Source organism: Citrus sinensis, chromosome 5 (genome assembly GCF_022201045.2).
Source record: "Citrus sinensis cultivar Valencia sweet orange chromosome 5, DVS_A1.0, whole genome shotgun sequence".
In the NCBI taxonomy this organism is placed as follows: Eukaryota; Viridiplantae; Streptophyta; class Magnoliopsida; order Sapindales; family Rutaceae; genus Citrus; species Citrus sinensis.
In genome coordinates, this window is record NC_068560.1 from 17,990,959 (window position 1) to 18,011,694 (window position 20,736).

Consider the following 20,736-nt stretch of genomic DNA (forward strand, 5'->3'; position numbering starts at 1 on the left):
TTCCTCTCTCACTATCTGTTCTCACTCCTCACTTGCTGAGGCTTTCGACATCATCAGATTGTTGTTGATATGCTTTGACAACTTTAACAATGTTTAATGTGAATAGTCAAGTCCAAATGCCTCCACCTTGAAATAACGATCAAATTAGAAAGTTGTGCGCTAGACCACATTTTTAACATTGGATTGCATCGACTAGGGTGGGCATGGGTTGAGTTGGATAGGGTTTATGAAAACCCAACTCAATCCATTATTGAATGGGTTGAAATAAAATCAATTCAACCCAATTAAATAAATATGTTCAATCCAATCAAACTCAATCCTTAAATCATCGGATTGGGTTGGGTAGAGTTGGTTGCGTTAAAGATTTGAAATCAAAGAAAGTTGAAATAAAACTTATTGAAATCAAATATAAATATATTGTATTATGAAAATTCTATTCAGTTTCTAGTATTTGATGAAGGAAACTAAAAGAATATAGAATGAATAAATTTGGAAAAGTACCTTAGTTGACTGAAAATTGTGATTTAAGAGAGTGATTTTAGTTTTGAAGTTAAGAGTTTAGAATAGGAGATACAAGAACAAAATAATCTCTTTTATAAAAGAATAAAAAGAGGATAAAAAATAGATTAGTTGTTTAAATTTTTAGGATTTTGCAATTGAGAATTATCTTCTTCTTATTATTATTACTATTATTATTATTATTTATGTGGGTTGAGTTGAGTTAGATGGGTTCATCATAATTAATCCAACTCAACCCAATTGATTATTGAGTTTGAAAAAATTGACTCAATTAATCCATAATAACTCACTCAACCAATCAAAATTAAATTCGATTAAATTGGGTTAGGTTGGGTCCATTAGGTTGCCCCCTGGGCCATCTACCATGTCAACCATGTTCTTGCAGTTGTTTGAAAAACTAACGAGTAGTTTTGTTTCTTCAATCAATTGGCATGCTATTCAGTAATCAATCTTTTATTGTAGCTGTTTCCTGATAGAGATTTCCAATCATTTTAAGTGACTAGTTTTATGACGAAATGAGATACCACTTAAAGCATACACAGCTGATTATGTTAGGTATTTGCCTGACATTCTGGATAACATATTGTTCTTGCAAAAATGTATTCATAATAAAACATTATAATACCATCACATTCCCTCTTCAAAAATTTTAAATTCACCCTAGTTTTATCTTTATAAAAAGAAACACAAAATGTTACAAAAATTTACCTCCTATGCACCATATAAACATGTTATGGTAGCAGAATCATACTCTAAAGCTAGATTGGTTCTATGAAACAAAACTGTCAGAACTGATCAAATATGTAAACCGAAGCAAACCGGCTTAATTCACTGGTTTTTAGCCTACCCGAAAGTGTAGTCAGGAAGCACGTAAAAACAAATTCAATATTTATTTCATAAAATTCTTTTCAGCCAGTGATTGTCTCACAATATATAAAGCACTAGCACTGTATTTCTTCAGGACTATATCTCAAATTTTTTTCTTCATCATACTGATTACATTATTTACTATTTCAATCAACTAAAGTGCAACTTATGATATCAAAAACACACATTGGCTGATGAGGAGGTGGATCTACCAGGCTCAACAGAAAGTGACTCCCATGATTTTCCTTCTGTGCCGCAATGACTTCCATTAACCTGGCTTGGACTGTATCCTGTAACTGCAGCAGCAATGTCTGTCTGTGTGGCCACCCCTTCCCTCTCAGCCACTGCTTTCAGCCGCTGCCGCTCAGCTCGTGAGCCAATAACCTGTCCTAAGATAGATGCTCCAATGGTCAGTGCCATAGCCTCTTTCGGCATTACGACAGACTTCCTAAGCATGGCTATGAAGGGCACGGCAGCATGCACAGCAGCAAACCATGATAGTGAAAACTTTCGAGTATGCTCCTTCCATACACCCAAGGGCACATTAACTGCCATGCCCATGAGAGCAATTACGAGCATTTTTGCAGGTAATGGCTGAGGGCGTAAGGTTTTAACAAGGGCAGTCCGGGCTAGAGCTGCCCTTGCAGCAACTACAGCAGGTGGACATCTAAGCTTCAATCCAGGTGGTGGCTGAAAGGCCTTGGCTACAATTGGGAGGACCCCACTAACAGCTCTATATGACTTTGCAATCGGGCAGTTTCCTGTTTCTAACCAGTCATTTCCTGATGCTTCATGCTTTGATGAATTCTGGTTCTGAAAGGTTGGTAGACAAAAGGCAGTGTCAGTTAAGTTAGAATAGTATATGCGACTGTATGGTCGTGCTATTTACAGAAAAACCCATTAGAAAAATGTAATATGGTTTTCTGAACCATCTGTCTCTGAAGATGAATCAATGCTATTACAGTGTAAACAGTTAGTTGTGCACATTTTGGAAGCTTTTCATATCATTGAGTTGCATATTTAAGCCAGGATGGCCAAATCATCCCCTCCACAAAAACTATACATGATAAACAACTATAGATTACTGGATGGCACTAATGAAAGAACACACAGCTGCATTTTACAAGATGATATCACCAATACATCATTAAAAATATTCGATGTTCTATTCTATCCAACATCCGCCCTGTTGTCAGGGTAGAAGGACCAGGATCCATTTGGAAATAGTTTCTTCTACCAATTAATTTTCTTTTAGGGTGGTGCTATGAGCACCCTCAGGAGTATTTCGAACACTAGTATATCTGTCAAAATTTAATATTCCTAAAATACACAGTGTAATACACCATTGTTTTAACACATATTCATTGGTTGCCTTTTTTAATCAAATTATCCGTCAACTCTCATATAAGCATACAAAAGTTAACCAATTCTAAGTTGAAATCATAGTGACCAAAAATTCTTTAAAACTCAAACAAATTCCTATAGTTCATGATAAAGAGGCAAAATAATAGCACTCAAACCCAGCGACAAGTATCTGTTCTGTGAAGGCCAGAAAATCAATTATTACTCCTGATCCAAAAAAGTCAAAAACAAAAAGGAAAAAGAAATTGAATAGGTTGTTTGTTGATCAGATACCCAGAGAACTAAAATCTGCAGGTACTGTCAAGAACTCCTGATGCTATCCTTCCAGGTCAATAAGAGAAAATTTACAATTTACTTAGAGAGGAGAAAGATATAGCTATGATAAAGAGAGCTCTTATATTGCAAGAGATACTAGTTCAAAGATGGTCAAATAATTGAAAGCAATAATAACTTTCTTGTTTGGTTTTCTTACTTTATTTTTAAATATTTCTAAGCTCACATAATCAATGACCAGGGTCCAAAAAGGTAAATATGAAGCTGAAATTGACGGTAGTTTTTTTGAAAATGTACGTGGGATTTTAATTACATGGTAGAAGTTTTATAATAAATTAAACAAACGGGTGATTCAAGTAAATGAGTGTTTGGTTTTTTGTAGGGTGCAAATAGATCCACCATTTCTTTTAGTGCTAATTATTTAGCAAAATCATTTCCCAGAATAGACAATAATATGATGGTTGGCAAAAGTATGTATCTACCTGAGAAGATGGTTCTCTGTTGTTGGGAATCTCAGATTTCTTTTGTTGCTTCTTCCATTTATCATTGAAGGGCCCAAAGCTGAATGGCCCTCCTGGACTAAATGCTGACAAGCTGATGGTGGCAACTTTCGTTCCTAAAGGATTAAACTGGGAGACAGGCTCAGGTTCATTGTCATTATGACTGTATGACCTCCCGGAAAGTGGAACAACCCCATCTTTACCATGAAAGAGCTTAAATGCCATGCCAAAGTTTGGACCATCTTCAAATATTGGACCTTTGGCTCCCCGCTCCTGCAGAAAAAAGGTAGCTCAAATTCAGAAGCAAGCGCACACAATAAGTTCTACATCAGCAGAGACAGACACACTAAACTAGAAAGGTCATCAAGGCAAAAAGTCCATTAAAAACGAAACGGCAACAACTTACTGGAAGGGGAAAATTCACTGATGAGAATGAAAAGCTGGTAGGCTTGTTGATGTTCCTTAGAAATGGACATTTCAGAATGTCCCCATCGTTAAAGGAGCATTCAGCCGCGTCCTCATTCATTCTCTTGAGAAACAAATCCATAGCCTTTCTCAAAGAAATTCACCTATAAAGAAGAAAAAATGTTTGACAAAATATAAATCAAGAAATGCCATTCTTTGTGCTCATGTCTAATTATAATATTAACGAATGTTTACAAGAACAAGCTAAAAAATCACAAACGACTAACTTCTTAGGGTTCAGGTCTACGTTTGAGCTTCAATGGGTGTGAGTTAATAATAAAATTAAAAAAAAAAAAAAACTATGAAGTAATATTTGTTGTTGCAAACATTCAGCTTCAGAATAAACACTAGTAAGGCCTTCAAAGGAGACAACTAACGAATAACAAAGACTCCTTCAAAGTGAAATCACAGTAAAAAAAAAAAGAAAAAAAAGAATCCTGTTGTCTTTGCTATTTCATATAACTTTAATTTCTCTCATAAACCCCAAAATTAAGGAAATTTAAACAAAACCCTAATACCCATTTCTTTCTTAAAGATAGAATTTCAAAACTCAGAAGAAAATGAAAAGGGGAAAAAAAAATTACCTGAAATCCGAAGGAGAGAATTTGGACAGGCGTGTGGTAACCACAGAGTAACGAATGTTTCATGTCTTTTATTCGTTTGGCTTTCGGTTTAACTACTTCCGTAATTGCCGTTAGATTTTGGAACGTACGGATAAGATTACGATTATCGAGCCACTGGATTGTTCGAGGGAACTTTCTGGACCTGGCTTCAAGTTGGTTGGTGTTCAAATGGGCCGGTCTGGTATTGGCTATGGACTGCAACTTTTCAATAGCTAAATTTTAATTTAAAAAAAATGTTATGAATTTCTTACGAGCTCGGTCCCAAATATTATAAATTATCCGCACAAATAATGAAAAAAATATTTGTATGGCTATGTGAATTATTGAGCGCAAGAAATCTTTTTGTATGGAAACATTATAAATATTTTCGAGGAAAAATATTACGAATTAAATAAAAAAAATTCATGTGAAAGTAAAAAATTAATGGAGATAAATTTATGTGATTCCCTATATGAAGCAATTACCATCATGCAGCAACAACAATAACCACAATCAATAAGTAAATTAAAAGATAAGGGTAGAGAGAAAATAAACACCTTAATTTTTTACATAGTTCGGCAACATGCCTACGTCAATGCCTCCAAGGTATCTAAGCTTGAGGGTTCTACTAAAACGAACTTTATATCTCGATACTCCAAATATTCCAATTAACTTCAAGTTATCAATATATTTTTACAAATCATCCAAGGTGTATATCTCACGCCTTTTTCACCAAAGTGTTTTCCAACACTCACTCAATTTGAAAGAAATAAGAGAGGTCAAGAATGCTTTCGCTAATCAAATTTTAGCTCAATAAATCGGACTAAAGTTTGACTTTTATAGAAATTTTAGAAAACTAACAATTCGGAACATAAACTTAAAATCTATAAAAAAAATCTATTTATTGTTTCAACAAATAAGTTCACCGCTTTGCTGATGTGGCTAATTATCATTGAAGGATCTCAAACAAACCGATCGACTACTTGGGAAAAACTAGTGAGTTGTTTACTCTCTAGAGTCTAGATATTTTAATTATAACAACTGGTTCACCGGTTGTGCTAAGTCGGTCTACCACTTTGGCTTAGCTCAACTTTAATAGTTTTGAATTTAGGACCATGTTTGCAATCCTTTTGGTATTTATATAGTATGGAAGTGCCCAAAAAAGTTTTAAGTCATTATCAAATAGGTCATTTTCTAGATTTTGAGAAATAGCATTAAGACCATACAAAATTCTTTGTATTTTTCAATACATCAAAACTTTTCAAGACTTTTCCAAATACTAAAAGAAATTCATTTTAATAAAACATTTAGCTTTCATTTTTCTTCAAGTATAAAAAAAAAAACATATTCACGGAACCAAATATAAATTTGAATCTCATGATCATAATAAGTTTGCGCTTTTAAATGCTTGACCACGCATAAATTCAATAAGCTAGTTCTACAAATTATGAAAATGAAACATCACTTAATTTAGTGTTCTTCACGTTTGTATCTTAACTTGATGAGCATGTTCTCGAGTAATTTGAGTTTGATATTATATGAATAACTTTTGACTTTCAAGAACTAATGAGATTCAAAAATTCTTTTTCATTGTACTCTTTTTTTTTTTTTTTTTGAGAACATTGTACTCTTATTATCTTATTTGTTTTCATCAAAGTAAGTTTATAAAACCGCTTGAGTCACTAGCTTTAAATTTGCACCATTGCAATTTTGGAGTCCTTTTCATTGCACTTTACCTTTCAAGGTGGTCCAAAGAGTTTTGGACTAAGCTGGACTTTTACAATTATCAAGCCCGTTGGGTTTAGTTCATACATTAGATATATGTATCATAAGCCATACATATGTTTGTACAGCACTTACGTAGTAATCATTTCATTCTCCTTATTATCATTATGAGTAATAATAGAGCCATAAATTATTGTATAAATTAATGTAGCATAATAAAATTAGTTGAATTAAATATCTTTTGACCCACATGATCTATTTTTATTATTTTATATTTTCATTCAACCAATGAATTAATGACAAATCAGTTTGTATAAAAGTTTGTGGTTGTATCATCACTCTATCATTATTTTTCTTCATCATTTTTATTATGTGTCCCATTCACATTTCACCCAAAGAATAAACATAAACTATACCTATCATCTTCTGAAATTAAATTGAGAGGATCCGAGTGGTTTACCTCTTTTTTTTCACTATACCTCTTAATTTTGTCATAAGGAAAATATTTTTTATTGGCAAAGATTTAACTAGTTAGGATGTTCTCACGTTATCATAGATAACATTCATTTATATGTTAACATAAAAATAAAAATATCTTTGAGGACTTAATCGAATAGTTTCTAAACAATTTTATTTAGCTAGCGAGTTTTACCCATATCTTTACCTTTTAAATAATATTAAACAAATAAAGATTACAAAAATATTATAGAAGACTTTTCTTCTTCTTCAAAAATTTTACATAATTTTTTTCTTTTTAAAAAAAGTTAAAGAGAATAAATCATTTATTTAATAACATGATCAGTTGTCATCATCAACTATCTAATTTTTATTTATTTATTTGTTTTGCTTAATTACGATGAGGATTTGATTAGGTACATTGATCTCAATTAGTACTTAATATCACTTGCCAAACTAGAACAGGCAAGATGTCTTTTTCCCAAAAATAAATGTCAAATGAAAAGAAAAAGAAAAATATTCCAAAGTACTTGAGTAGTGCCCTTGTAAATGTTCAAAAATTATGTCGGCTTGTTTGTCACTTCTCTGGCTTTTTAGTGCACTTTCGTTCATTAACTATTGCATTACTTTAATCCATGCATGGTTTTGGAATTGTCAAAACACTAATTAGTTGCAATTTTTTATGAATGATTCTTATAAAGATATCTCTCTCCTTCACTGTCCATCTCACATGGGGAACACGTGCCATGTGATGTCCCCATGATGGCCCACGTCCCTCTATATCAACAATTATTATTAGGGAGTCCCTATGTTACATGTAATGTAACTTACATAACCCACAAAAACCACACAAATTATGAGATTCATATAATTATGTGGTTCTTGTGAGTTGTGTACGTTACATCACATGTAACATAGCAAAATCCTTATTATTAACATTTTGGAGAGAGATTAATGATGGAATAAAATTACATATTAATTGGTGTGACTACGGTAACTACCTTTAGATGGAGATTTAGTACAAAATTTTATTTCGATTTACTATTTAAATTAGGATTTGAGATTTAAATTTATCTTTATTAATTATTCGGATGAGGTTCGAGACATTTGAAAATCCCGATCGAAATCATGAGTGTTTCGAAATCTTATTTTTCATAAATATATGATAAGCCGGTTTAATGAATCACATAAACATATTGGTCATATATATATGACTAGTTATTTTTATAAATAATATATAAATGATATGTCAATTATAAATGTATGACGTGTTGTTTACAACAGTATCTACAATGTATGATAAAAACTCATGTCATTAGTGATAAAAACTCATGTCGTTAGGGATAATTCGGGATTCCGATTAGAATTTGAGATCCCAATTGAAACCATATAAGGACAATCTTACATAATTATCCCAATTGAAACCATATCGGGACACATTTTTGCATTATTGTCAATCAAAAGAGGATTAAGATCGACAAATCCCGACCCACCCTAGGAATTGTCAGGCAGCCAGAGTTTGTTGATTTTTATTAAAATTGTATTTATTTGACGGTGCTAAAATCATGGGGTACGGTACTCTTAGGATACTGTAGTTGGTCCTTAATATTAATTGCACTTCTTAATTTAGATTAGTAAATTCTGAAAACGCGTGGTCACAGTCTCCAGAGTCCAGCCTCTATCTCCCCTCAGTTTGTGGGAATTGAAAATTGAAACTGCTTTTGTTTTTTAATTAAATGCCCTCCAAGCAAGCCATGTGAAATCATTGAAGTAGCGTTGTTTTCTGCCTTTCTCTGTCATTGCATGCATTTCTGTTGCTAAGTTGTAACGTGGCGGATCTATATATATATCTCAATGGAACATGGGATTTGAATTTATGAGAATGATAATACAAACCATTTGTGGGTCTCGTCACTTCACTTGGATCTTGATTTATTTGAAGCTACGTGCATGCTCCTTTACAACTCATTATTTGTTACCATACTCATAAGTTTTTCATTCTTTGAACGTAATATTTCTGTTTTAGATTCACGAACTTTGATTGAACGATAAAAATTTGAGAAATGTAATGAAAAATTCAGTGATTTATAAGGAAAAAAAATTTGTAATCGCTGTAATATATATCAATTGTAAGATAGACAAACCTTTTCTTTTTTCTTTTTAATAAACTATTGTTACATTTCAAGTTCTTTGAGAAAAAAAAAAGGAAAAAAAAAAGCAGAGAGATAGAGAGTTAGATATCGGAATTTTTTGTGTGAATTTAGATATCTCATGGTCCGAGTTTATTTGTCACTGTTTTTCGGCTGAGTGTTAGAGCAACTATTTGGGTCCCTTGATGGGGATTTAATACTTTTTCTTTCAATCATACAATTGGGTGGAGGTAGATTTCTCGAGTGAATATCCCTCAAATATTAAGAGTGTGGAAATCTGGACTGTAATTCATTGATTTAATTCAAGATAGTTATAGTAGATGTATGAACATAAATATTAGTAAATTTTTTATTATAATAATACATATCATTCATCAAAAAAAAAAAAAAAATCGAGTTCTTTTAATTAAACTTTGAAGAATCTCGAAACAGATTGAAAGGTACATTATCCCTTATTCTTTATGCAACATCAAAAGGTAGATATAGGTTTATTTATCTTACTAACAAATAATTAACTTGAATTTGATTTACATTTATGTAATTTGAAAAAGAAAAGTAAAAAGAAAAAGGGGAAAAAAAAGGGAAGAATTGCAAAGTGTTTGGGTTTAGTGTTTACCGATCTTAATTTTGAGGGTATAAGTAGGTTAGTCTCCTTAAGTTACAATAATTTATAGCCAACAAAAATTTATCTACTGATCCACCTGGCCCTTGTTACTCATTTTTTCACTGAAAATTACAACTTTAGTTGTAAGTTATAATAAATATAACTTAGAAAAATTCCAAGTATAATAATAGTTGAAAAAAAACTGTCGGTTGGTTGACTGTACGAATGAATATACCGATTGGTAGATCCTGAAAGCAAAATAAGTAAATTCGTGTATTAATATTTAAATTAATTATACATTGATAAAGTCAATGTATGTCTTTAATTAAATTTTTATACAACATGCATGCTACGAACATTCACGACGGCTTCCTATTAATTTTGAGTGCATAAAAGAAAGAATAAACAAAAGCATTTTGTATGCATGACAAGCAAAGAATAAAGCCCCATGATGGTTTTGTCGGTGCATTATCATTTATACTTCTTTTTATTTTTATTCTCTTTTTATCTTTAATTTCTTTTTGGAAATTCAGGCCCTACACCGACACCATGGAATTGAGTTAAATTGGAAATTTGGTAAATTTATTGGGGTAAATTATTAGGAGTAAAATTATATATATATAAGAAAATATCTATAAATATCTTGGGGTAAAATAAAATATTAGACTATTATAATTACATGGGCTAAGTGAAAATAAATTAAATTACAAAGATACTGCATATGAAATATATATTAGGGTCAACAGTAGTTACCCACAATTAAAGGCCCTAACTAAATATTTGTAAGATATATATATATTGATATTTATATGCGTAGACCTCCACAAACAACCATGTTATGATGCAATAGGAATATTTGAACTTGAAACAAGTTGTTGAGTCTTGACCTTATATACTTTTAGACATTGAGAAATAATTTATCTTACAATACATAGAGACTCGAACTCCTTATCTGAAAGCGATGTACAACATTTTCACTCTTGATAAATTGATTTTTTTTAAAATTTTTTTTACAATCCACAAATATTACAATGAAATTTGAATTGATATATTTATTGCACAGTTCAAAAGTCGCTCAACATTTAACAATATTTTCCTTCTACAATGTAGGTAGCAGCAATATCTCCCTAGATATGGAAGCATAGGTCTCGGCCACTAATTATCATTGATTTTCGAGTTATGCTCTCGCTAGTCGTTAGAACCATGGACACAAGCTTGTGCATCAACAATTAGTTGTCTTTTTTTTTTATGTAGATAATTCTAAAAAATTCTATTGAAATATGTCAGTTTATGAAAAGGGTAAACTGAAATTTACCCTGAGAGTAAATTTTTTAGGGATCTAACCATATAAAAATCAAATAAAAAGAGTTGAGGGTGTTTGCAATAATAATTAATTTTAATAAACGGTCCACACCAAAAAAAGGAAAAGAGACATTAAGATATGTAATGGCATCCAGCTAAGTTGTTTGAACGTGCGTATATAATAATAATAATATGGAATCATGCATCAAAGCATTGTGAGAACATATCAAAATACAAGTTGCCATGCATGAAAAAAAGAAACAGACTAAAACGTCGGCGGTGTCAAATGTTTGACAATAATCGATCGCCAACCGGCTACGATTTATTTTTATTTTCTTCTAATTTTTTATCATTTAAAAACACCCCGGGACCAAAGTCAATTAATAATCACACTTTGTGCTCCACATGTCGTCTCCTCGACTTTTCTATCTTCATTTCTTTCCATATACAAACAAATAAAAAAAAAAATTGGGAATGGGTAATTAACGATATTTTAAAATTTGGCCAAAATTGAAGAAATTGATTCGTGGATTTTTTTTTTTAACCCATGACATATATATGCCATTGAAGTTCAAAATTAGACAGCGTTGGATTTTTATTTTTCACGCTTAGTATGACTGGTCTACGTGTCTCCCACGCACGTGAACAGATTATGAAATGTAGGTATTTTTTACACCTGATAAATTTTAGTATTTTACCAATGAAATCAACTAATACCTACCGCCACAAAAATTAAACACTCGATGGTATCGAATAAACTAAATTAATAATCAATAAATTATAGCATTACTTGAATTTAATATAATAACCACTCCTATCATACCACGTGTTTTATACTATAATTCTTTTAACTAAGGCGAACTTAAAAAAAATACTCTTATTCATGACAAATTTATAAAAATTAGATTTCAAATTTGATAAAAACGAACAGATTTGATTTTTATACACTTTATGGATCAGCCTAAAAATCTACGGAGTTATAATCAAACAATTACATCTTACTAAGAGATGATATCTCTCCCTTTTTTTTTTTTGGGGAGAAAGAATAGCATGTATTATTGAAGTCGAGAAAGGCCAATAATACATCACCATAAAGGTGTAAATACAAGGTCAAATTTAAGTACGATATATACGACAATACTTAAAGCTCAAAAGCTCAAGCTTAAATTAGGGAATACCTAACCATAAAGGTAACTAAGAGTTATAAATTATAAAATCGAAAGGTGATTAAATGACTCCAACACAATAAAATCTCTTGAAGTAATGGGGGGAATTTTACAACATTAACCTAATCCACCAACCTTAGCTATTACAGGTAAAAGTCACGTCCCAATCCGAACAATAACCAAATTACAACACATAAACACTAATTAAAAAAAGCAAGCACAAACATACCAACTACCCTTAAAAGCCATTTACTGATTACCTCTTCACGGGCCCTAGCGTTAGGCCATCGGAATCTTAACGCACCACCCATTGGAGCCATCCAAGAGGTGGGATCTCTAACCAATAGATAGCGAGATAAATCTACCTTGGCCGAAAGTCCGAGTGGCGAGAAAAAGATGAACTTCGGACAAGGGGATTGTCTTGGGGATCTATTTGTTACTTTTTGTAAATCACGAGGGTGAATACGACAATTGCTACGAACACGTAAAGAATATTACTATTATTATTACTACTGTAGTAAGTTTAAAATATTGTCTGTCATTTTAATAGCGGCACCGTCGAGTAAGATAAGGTTACTGTATAGCCCCCCACCACATCTACCTGTCGTAAACTCTCTCTCTCTCTCTCTCTGGTTAATTATTTCCAAAACTAAATGCGGTCAACACCATGCAACCGCCTCACATAAATTTTAGGAACCTACCGTCATCGAGAGAATTTAGCGAGGGACGGTCCCACGATCTTCATATATTGAAAATTTAGCGATTGAGATATTGACCTAGTTTCCTAAAACTCTATATAGGACCGAGACAAGTGAGTTTGCAATTAGAGATGTTTTATCATATTAAAATTAAAAATAAATTAAAAGATAAAAATACAAATTTTACTAAATTATAGAATAAATTTTACTATATTAGAATATATATTTTTTTTCATTTTTAGCTTATCACCAACCTTAAATTATTAGAAATCTCTAATTAAATCATTTTTAGAATAATAGAGTAGTAAATTTTATTGTGAGACTAAGGTGGTATTCTTTTTTGTTTGAAATTTGAATAATCTGAATTTTAAATAGAGTTAAATATCTGAATCTGAATACATGTGTGTTTTTTTTGGTCTAAATCACTAAATTAAAATAAGTATTACGTATTTTGTTTAACCTAAAAATCTGAAAACCTTATTTTTACATTTGTACTTTCACAAATTATAAATATTTCAAAAAATATAAATAAGATAATATATTATCGTAATATAAATCATGTTAAATTGAGTGTAACAATTTAATACCATGAATTAGCATTTGTTAATCAATTTTATCGTAATTTATGATGTTTTTATGTATAAAAAAATTCATAAAAATTTATAAAGACAAATAATACTAATTTAAAGAAAATAAAAAGATAAAAATAATAATAGTATATCACTATATTAATAATGATAATTAATAAAATTTATCTAATTATGGATGAAAATTAATTAATTAGAGTCCTAGGGATGACAAAACTACCCGCCAACCCACCCAAACCCACCAGCAAAAACCCACCCGCTGTGAGTAATTTTGTGGGTTTCGGGTGGGTTTGATATTTCAAACTTAAATTCACTAGGGGTTGCAAGTGGGTTTGGTATTAAGAAAATATATGTTGGGTATCAGCGCGAGTATCCACCAACTCACATCCTTTATTTTAATTGTTTATATATTTTTTATTTTAATCATGAAAATTACACTAAAAAATTAATCATAAATATATTTAAGTTAGAGTTTCTAATTCCTAAACTTAACTTATCTCACTGCAACCTAAGTGCAATAAGCTTTTAATAAGTAGAAATTTATAATTTTTATTACTAATATTTTATTATACTTTAATTGATTTTGTTTGTTTTGCCTTAACGATAATTGTATATTGATTAAAAGATGAAGTAAGGCATTGATATTAATGATGATGATTTGCCTACAATAGAAATATTTTATTTTAGATTAATATTTTTTTAATGTTGAAATTTTTTCAAAACTTTTTTAATGTTGAAAATTTAATTTCTTATTTGCAATGATAAAATCTACAATTGAATATTGTTTGCGGACTTTTTAGGTTATTATTATATATTTATAGTTTGAATTATATAATTTAAGTTTTCATGTATTATTAAAAGTATTTTTCTATATTCGTGTTTTTTAATGAGAAAATCCGTAAAAAAATCCACTGCGGGTTATGAACGGATTTAGTAATTTATTTTTTTTACAAGTGCAAGTTTAGTAGTGACAAATCCGCATCAGACAGTACCCATTACCATCCCTAATTAGACATAGATATTTTTAAAAATATCTTTTAATTACGCCATTCAAAATTAAAAAAATTGATTTAATAAATTAATGAATAAAAAATTTTATTAAGTGCAAATAATTCATTACTTAACTAAATAAAGCTAACTCAATTAAGTCATTAACGATAACTTCTAGTGTTATTAAAATTTATTTTAGTAGGCTGTCTTTATAGAATGTTGAGGTGAGAGGATACTCTCCCGTAAATTTTTATTCCAAAAAAAATAAAAGTAGTATGATAGTGGAGCGCTCGTAGTAAATTATACAGTGGTCCTTTTTTTCTTTGGTTTTTCCATCCTTTTTCTCTTCTTTTTTTCTCCTTTTCCATTGATGTTACCTCATTGAGAAAAAGAAAAGAATATAATATATTATATAATTTAATAATATTTGGAATATTGAAAATGATCAATTTGGAGAGACACGGAGAGCGTGAATGGGGACAGCGATGCAAAACAGAAGGCGAGGGACTTTTAATTGACAGAATCAGTAGAATTCAGAGTCTCACAGGGAGAGTTATTTAAGGGACTTGATGAATCCCTTTATCATCTCTCAGCTTTAGCAGTTTATAGTTTTCCCTTATCATCATCATCACTAGCCTCTTTCTTTCTGTCCTCTCTCTGTACACAGAAATCTCTGAGACAAGACGAGACAGAGGACGGGGCTTGTACCTCTTCTACTGACAGAAGGTACAACACACAACCAACACAGTCCGCACCTATTTCTTCCTCCTACTTCTCTTCTTTCGCTCGTTTTCAGTAAATTCAGATCTGATTCCGTTGCCTCTATTTTTAGATTATGCAGTCGTTTTTTGTTTTTGTTTTTACTAATTATTGTCCGTTTTGAATCCATTCACTTACCTGACAATTTCAATCTTCAGTTTGATTTTCTTTTCTTTTTTTGTTTTACTGAAAATAAGAAAAACAAAAACAGTAATTATTAATTTTTGTTTTTTCTTCTTCCGTAGCTGCAGCTATCATTTCATTTATAGACCATAATTGCATCTGGAGTAATTTGATAAAACTCTCGTTCCGCTAAAACGGCGTCGTACAGCGAATAACGATAATAATAAAATCTGAATCCGATTTGGTGAAAACATGAACGCTAAGCAACTGAAATCATGGAAAATGATTTCTTGTGTTTCAAGGAAATGATTAGATTACCATTATGTGTTTTTTTTTTTTTCATGTTTTCTCTCTTTTTCTATTTTTCACTTTTGGTTGGTTTCCTGGAAGATGTGATCTGCTCTGCTTCTTTGTGCCTTTTTTTGACTTAGTGGGAAGGTGAATAAAGAAATGGGGGACCATGTTATTAGGATCTAGGACGGCTGTGTTTGTTAGAATTTGGGCCCCCTCTATCATGTGATAAATAATATGACATGTCGGTAGTTGCTTCCTTGCTAATACAATGAGAGATATTTTCAGTTAAGCAAACTGGATTCAATTCTAAGCATTACTAAAACCTTCAGCTTTCTTTCTTATTATAGCCTTTGCTTTAGCTTTTACTTTTGATGGATAATTTGCCTACTTATAGTTCAGATCTGTCTTAAAAACCCATCTTTTGTTTTATTATTGCTCTCATTCGTCTGGCAAATTCTTGTTCTTTAACTCCCATTTGATTGTTTTTTTTTGGTTAGTCAAATTGACATTTACTCATTCATTTAAGTTCACACATTAATGTTCAACCATCTTAGTTGGTTAACTGGATCCTATTAATAGTCTCAGGATAATTATAAGTGACTGGGTTGTGACATTGAATTTTGACTCAAACATTGTACTGTTCTCTTCATTCTGCTTTATGATGCTTAGTTTAATATCTTAGACAATGGAGGAATCTAAACTGGAGCTTGGAATGTATTTATTTCCGTAGTTGGGATCTTGGAGATGTTTCTTTACGTGTTTGTTCATTGAGCTAAAAATTTAATCTCACTTAGCTGTGACTACATTTTTTTTTACTATTATCAATGCAGGTAATTAATTGTTTCTGACAAAATGAAGCATAAAGATGGGAAACCGATTTCTCCAAATGGTGATAAAAGTCCCAGGATTGTTCCTTTGACAGTATTGTTTGTTGCACTATGTGGGTTTTCGTTTTACCTTGGTGGAATCTTTTGTTCTGAGAAAAACAGAGTTGAGATTAGGGATGTCCAGAAAGCAGTCCCGTCTCCCAAGGATCCCGCGGTTGCTCCGCTTCAGATCAAATCTGTTAACTTCCCTGAATGCAGCAGCAACTATCAAGACTACACTCCATGCACAGATCCAAAGGTATACCTTAAATGCTTATTTGATAATAGTAACAGCTTCTAGGCAATGTTACAAAGCTATATGATATCAAGTGGCCATATTGATGATAAACATTCATTGCTACAGAGGTGGAAAAAGTACGGTGCTCATCGGCTGACTTTCATGGAACGCCACTGCCCTCCAGTTTTTGAGAGGAAGGAATGCTTAATACCCCCTCCTGATGGGTATAAGCCACCTATCAAGTGGCCAAAAAGCAGGGATGAATGTTGGTACAGGTATTATGATCTATTAATGAACTGGTTTTATTGTCCACTGATGTTGGCCGTAAGTCAATTTTGTTCTATTATTTGGATCTGGTTTCAGGAATGTGCCTTATGATTGGATTAACAAGCAGAAGTCAAATCAGAATTGGCTGAGAAAACAAGGAGAGAAGTTCCTCTTTCCTGGTGGAGGTACAATGTTTCCCAAAGGAGTTGGTGCATATGTTGATTTGATGCGAGATCTGATTCCAGAAATGCAAGATGGGACAGTTCGAACTGCTATTGACACTGGATGTGGGGTGAGTTTTGTTTTTCATTTGCCCACTTTTTCATCTAATCATATACTGGGCTAATCTATGTTGCATCGATGGTTTATTCTTATGGTGCCTCTTGGTCATCTTAGGGTAAATTTAACTCACTTACATTTTATTTATAGGTTGCTAGCTGGGGAGGTGATTTATTAGATCGTGGAATTTTAACGGTTTCTCTTGCACCAAGAGATAATCATGAAGCTCAAGTTCAATTTGCATTGGAACGTGGAATTCCCGCAATTCTTGGCATCATTTCCACACAGCGCCTACCTTTCCCCTCAAATTCATTTGATATGGCTCATTGCTCAAGATGCCTTATCCCGTGGACAGAATTCGGTAATTAGTCATATACTATGAAGTTTGATCAATATGTAACCAGTGAGATATGGTTATAAATGCTTTATCATATCAGACAAAATAACATAAATAACATACATCACCGATCATGTGATTCAATTACATTTCGCTACTCTGAAAGTCAGCATTGTGAAAGTCTTTTGTTAGGGAGCATTGCATTTATTATAGAAGATATTAATTTTATTGAATAACTGATGTTTATCATTTTAGAGGAAATGTACAATAGCATTGCAAATAAAGGCAGCTACAAATCATGATATCAGAAATTTCTTTTCAATATTTTGTTTAATAAAATTCTTGATCAATTGGAGAGGTACTTGGATGGTGATGGGCAGTTTAGTTTAGTATCTTCCTCTTAAGATGTGATACTGCTTTGTTTTCTGCATATTGGTTATCTCAAGGTTTCTCTCAATGATGAAATATCTTCGTTTCAGGTGGAATTTATCTCCTAGAAGTTCATCGAATACTCCGTCCTGGTGGATTCTGGGTCCTATCTGGCCCACCAGTTAACTATGAGCACCGATGGAGAGGATGGAATACTACAATTGAAGAGCAGAGATCTGATTATAAGAAGTTACAAGATTTGCTTACTTCGATGTGCTTCAAATTATATGCCAAAAAGGATGATATTGCAGTGTGGCAAAAACTCTCTGATAGCAGTTGCTACAATAAGCTTTCTAACCCAGATGTCTACCCACCCAAGTGTGATGACAGCCTTGAACCAGATTCAGCATGGTACACACCTCTTCGTCCTTGTGTTGTTGTTCCGAGACCAAATCTGAAGAAATCAGTTTTGGAATCCATGCCTAAATGGCCAGAGCGGTTACATGTTGCACCCGAACGCATATCAGATATCCATGGTGGGAGTGCTAGTGCTTTCAAGCATGATGACAGTAAGTGGAATGTGAGAGTGAAGCACTACAAGAAGTTACTCCCTGCACTTGGGACCGATAAGATAAGAAATGTAATGGACATGAATACGCTCTATGGAGGATTTGCTGCTGCTGTAATTGATGATCCCTTGTGGGTTATGAATGTCGTATCATCTTATGCTGCTAACACACTTGCCGTGGTTTATGATCGGGGCCTCATAGGAACCTATCATGATTGGTACATTTTATTGCTTTTTCTATATTAAAATGCTATGTGGGCAGTATAAATTGCTATGGGCCTTCCATGTATCCTCTCCTTTATATTTACGTTGGTAAGTGTATGTGCTGATTGATTGTTTTGCTGTCTGTTAGGTGTGAGGCTTTCTCGACATATCCTCGAACATATGATCTCCTTCATCTTGATGGCCTCTTTACTGCAGAAAGCCACAGGTATTACATCACATGGAACTGATATTTTATAAATTGTTAATTGAAATGCGTAAGTGAGAAAGTTTTTGATAATGAGTCGTTACGTGGAGTTAGGTTTGATCTGGACTATGGACTTATTTCTTGCAATAGCAACTGAATGTTAGCAAAATATGATATGATGGAAATGTCTTGATTTATAGAAACTAGAAAGTTCAAGATGGTTACCTGTTTAGTTAACCAACCTCAAAATAATAATATAAAAAATTGCACTAAATATTGAAATCAGAATTTTTGAATCCAAGGGGCAGTTATAGGATTTGGTGGACATGGCCTACACACTAAAATCATTCTTCTGATAGCAAGTCAACTTACTTATGGACATTACCAGATTTTTTGATTCCTTGGGGCTCTTATAGGATTTGTTGAAGTGAGTAGATAGGACCTACATGCAAAAATCTCTCTATTGATAGTAAGCCAACTTATTTCTGATTTGAATTCTGCCACCTTTTGTTAAAATAAACTCTTCTTTCTCAGTCTTCCGTAAGTGGCTGGTTAACCAAATACTATGTGCATGAAGCCTCTGTACTTAGCTTTAGGTTTTGAGGTTTCTCAAATAGCAGAAAACCAACCAGGTATTGAGTAGATATCCTAGGACCCAGAAATGCAATTGATCTGAAAAGTACATTCCACCGGTGATGCATCTGTTCATTCTGCTAGATGTTGAACTAGAATGGTGCTTGCCTAGATTTAGGTATATTAAATCTTGGGATGAATAATGTTTAGAAAAATAGGGTGCTCAGTGTTAGTAAATATATGTGCTTCTTACAATTGATCATACTTTGGGCAGATGTGATATGAAGTTTGTGCTCTTGGAGATGGATAGAATATTGCGTCCCAATGGGTATGTGATAGTACGGGAATCCAGCTATTTTATTGATGCTGTTGCTACCATTGCTAAGGGGATGAAGTGGAGCTGTCATAAGGAGGACACTGAATACGGTGTTGAGAAGGAGAAGTTGTTGCTTTGCCAGAAAAAACTTTGGTACTCTTCTAACCAAACCTCTAGTTGATGAATATAGAAATCCTGGTCATGATACGGGACCTGGGGAACCGAAGCCAATTATATATGATAAATTCATTTGGTAGAAGCAGAGAAAATCAAAGATCAATACAACGCACAAAGATTAATTTGTGCCATAGAAGTCAAGAATCTTGAAATTCAAAATTTGTCAATTGTAGCTATTCAATAATATGATTTTGTTAAATTATACAGCATTTTGATATAAATATATTCTTTGTAAGGTAACGACACCGGGCTGTATTTGTATACCTTTTCTTTGGTCACCCACTTTTTATCCCAATTCCCAATCTCTTATTTCCCCTTTGTTTCTTGTTTCTTTTATATGGTGTAAAACTCATGGTCAAATCAGTGGATGTAAGAGTATGTGGTGAACTTTCAAGTCACATCCTTGATAATTGTAATATTTTGTGTTAAATGAAATTTTCTGCTACTTACTGAAATTTAGCTGTATGATGCCGTTGTATTTATTTAGTGATTTTAGCTATTCTTTAATTAGTATTGTATTTAAATATCTGTTATGAACATAAGCTACTGCTTTTGCTTGTAATCATATCATAACTGATACAGAATTAGCATAAAGCTAATTTTTGTTCCTTTCAGCTTGAATCTCTACAATTTGAACACAATGAATGGTGGTTGTTGAGACTTTGAATGTTTACGAATGGGTTTAAGGCTTGGTTTGATATTAAGGTATTGTAACTTTTTAAGTTATTTTTTTTTTGTTAAAAAAGCTGTAATTATAAAATAAGAGTTTAATATTAAGGCATGATAACTTTTTAAGTTACTATTGAAAAAAATTGTAATTATAAAATAAATGTTTATAGTGTGTAATAAATATAACTATTAACTAATATTTAAAAAAAAATTATAAGTTTTTTGT

At 32.3% G+C, this 20,736-nt stretch overlaps 2 protein-coding genes across 3 annotated transcripts; one reads left to right on the forward strand and one right to left on the reverse strand.

Moving 5' to 3' along the window:
• Nucleotides 1-1,387: 1,387 nt before the first annotated feature.
• On the reverse strand, nt 1,388-4,729 carry LOC102625789 (uncharacterized). The gene is made up of 4 exons (XM_006471279.4): nt 4,571-4,729; nt 3,928-4,090; nt 3,504-3,794; nt 1,388-2,199 (listed from the first exon to the last, which is right to left on the reverse strand). The coding sequence occupies exons 2-4, from the start codon at nt 4,066-4,068 to the stop codon at nt 1,561-1,563; spliced, it is 1,071 nt and encodes a 356-aa protein (XP_006471342.2). The 5' UTR covers nt 4,069-4,090; nt 4,571-4,729; the 3' UTR covers nt 1,388-1,560.
• Nucleotides 4,730-14,695: 9,966 nt separating this feature from the next.
• On the forward strand, nt 14,696-20,296 carry LOC102625513 (probable methyltransferase PMT20). 2 transcript variants are annotated; one of them, XM_052441481.1, is made up of 8 exons: nt 14,696-14,992; nt 16,273-16,567; nt 16,673-16,821; nt 16,910-17,105; nt 17,243-17,453; nt 17,909-18,584; nt 18,719-18,796; nt 19,623-20,296. In XM_052441481.1, the coding sequence occupies exons 2-8, from the start codon at nt 16,295-16,297 to the stop codon at nt 19,843-19,845; spliced, it is 1,806 nt and encodes a 601-aa protein (XP_052297441.1). In that variant the 5' UTR covers nt 14,696-14,992; nt 16,273-16,294; the 3' UTR covers nt 19,846-20,296. The 2 variants fall into 2 exon arrangements, with proteins under 2 accessions (XP_052297441.1, XP_015383676.3); XM_015528190.3 differs by lacking the exon at nt 14,696-14,992 and adding an exon at nt 15,338-15,934.
• The last annotated feature ends 440 nt before the right edge of the window (nt 20,297-20,736 follow it).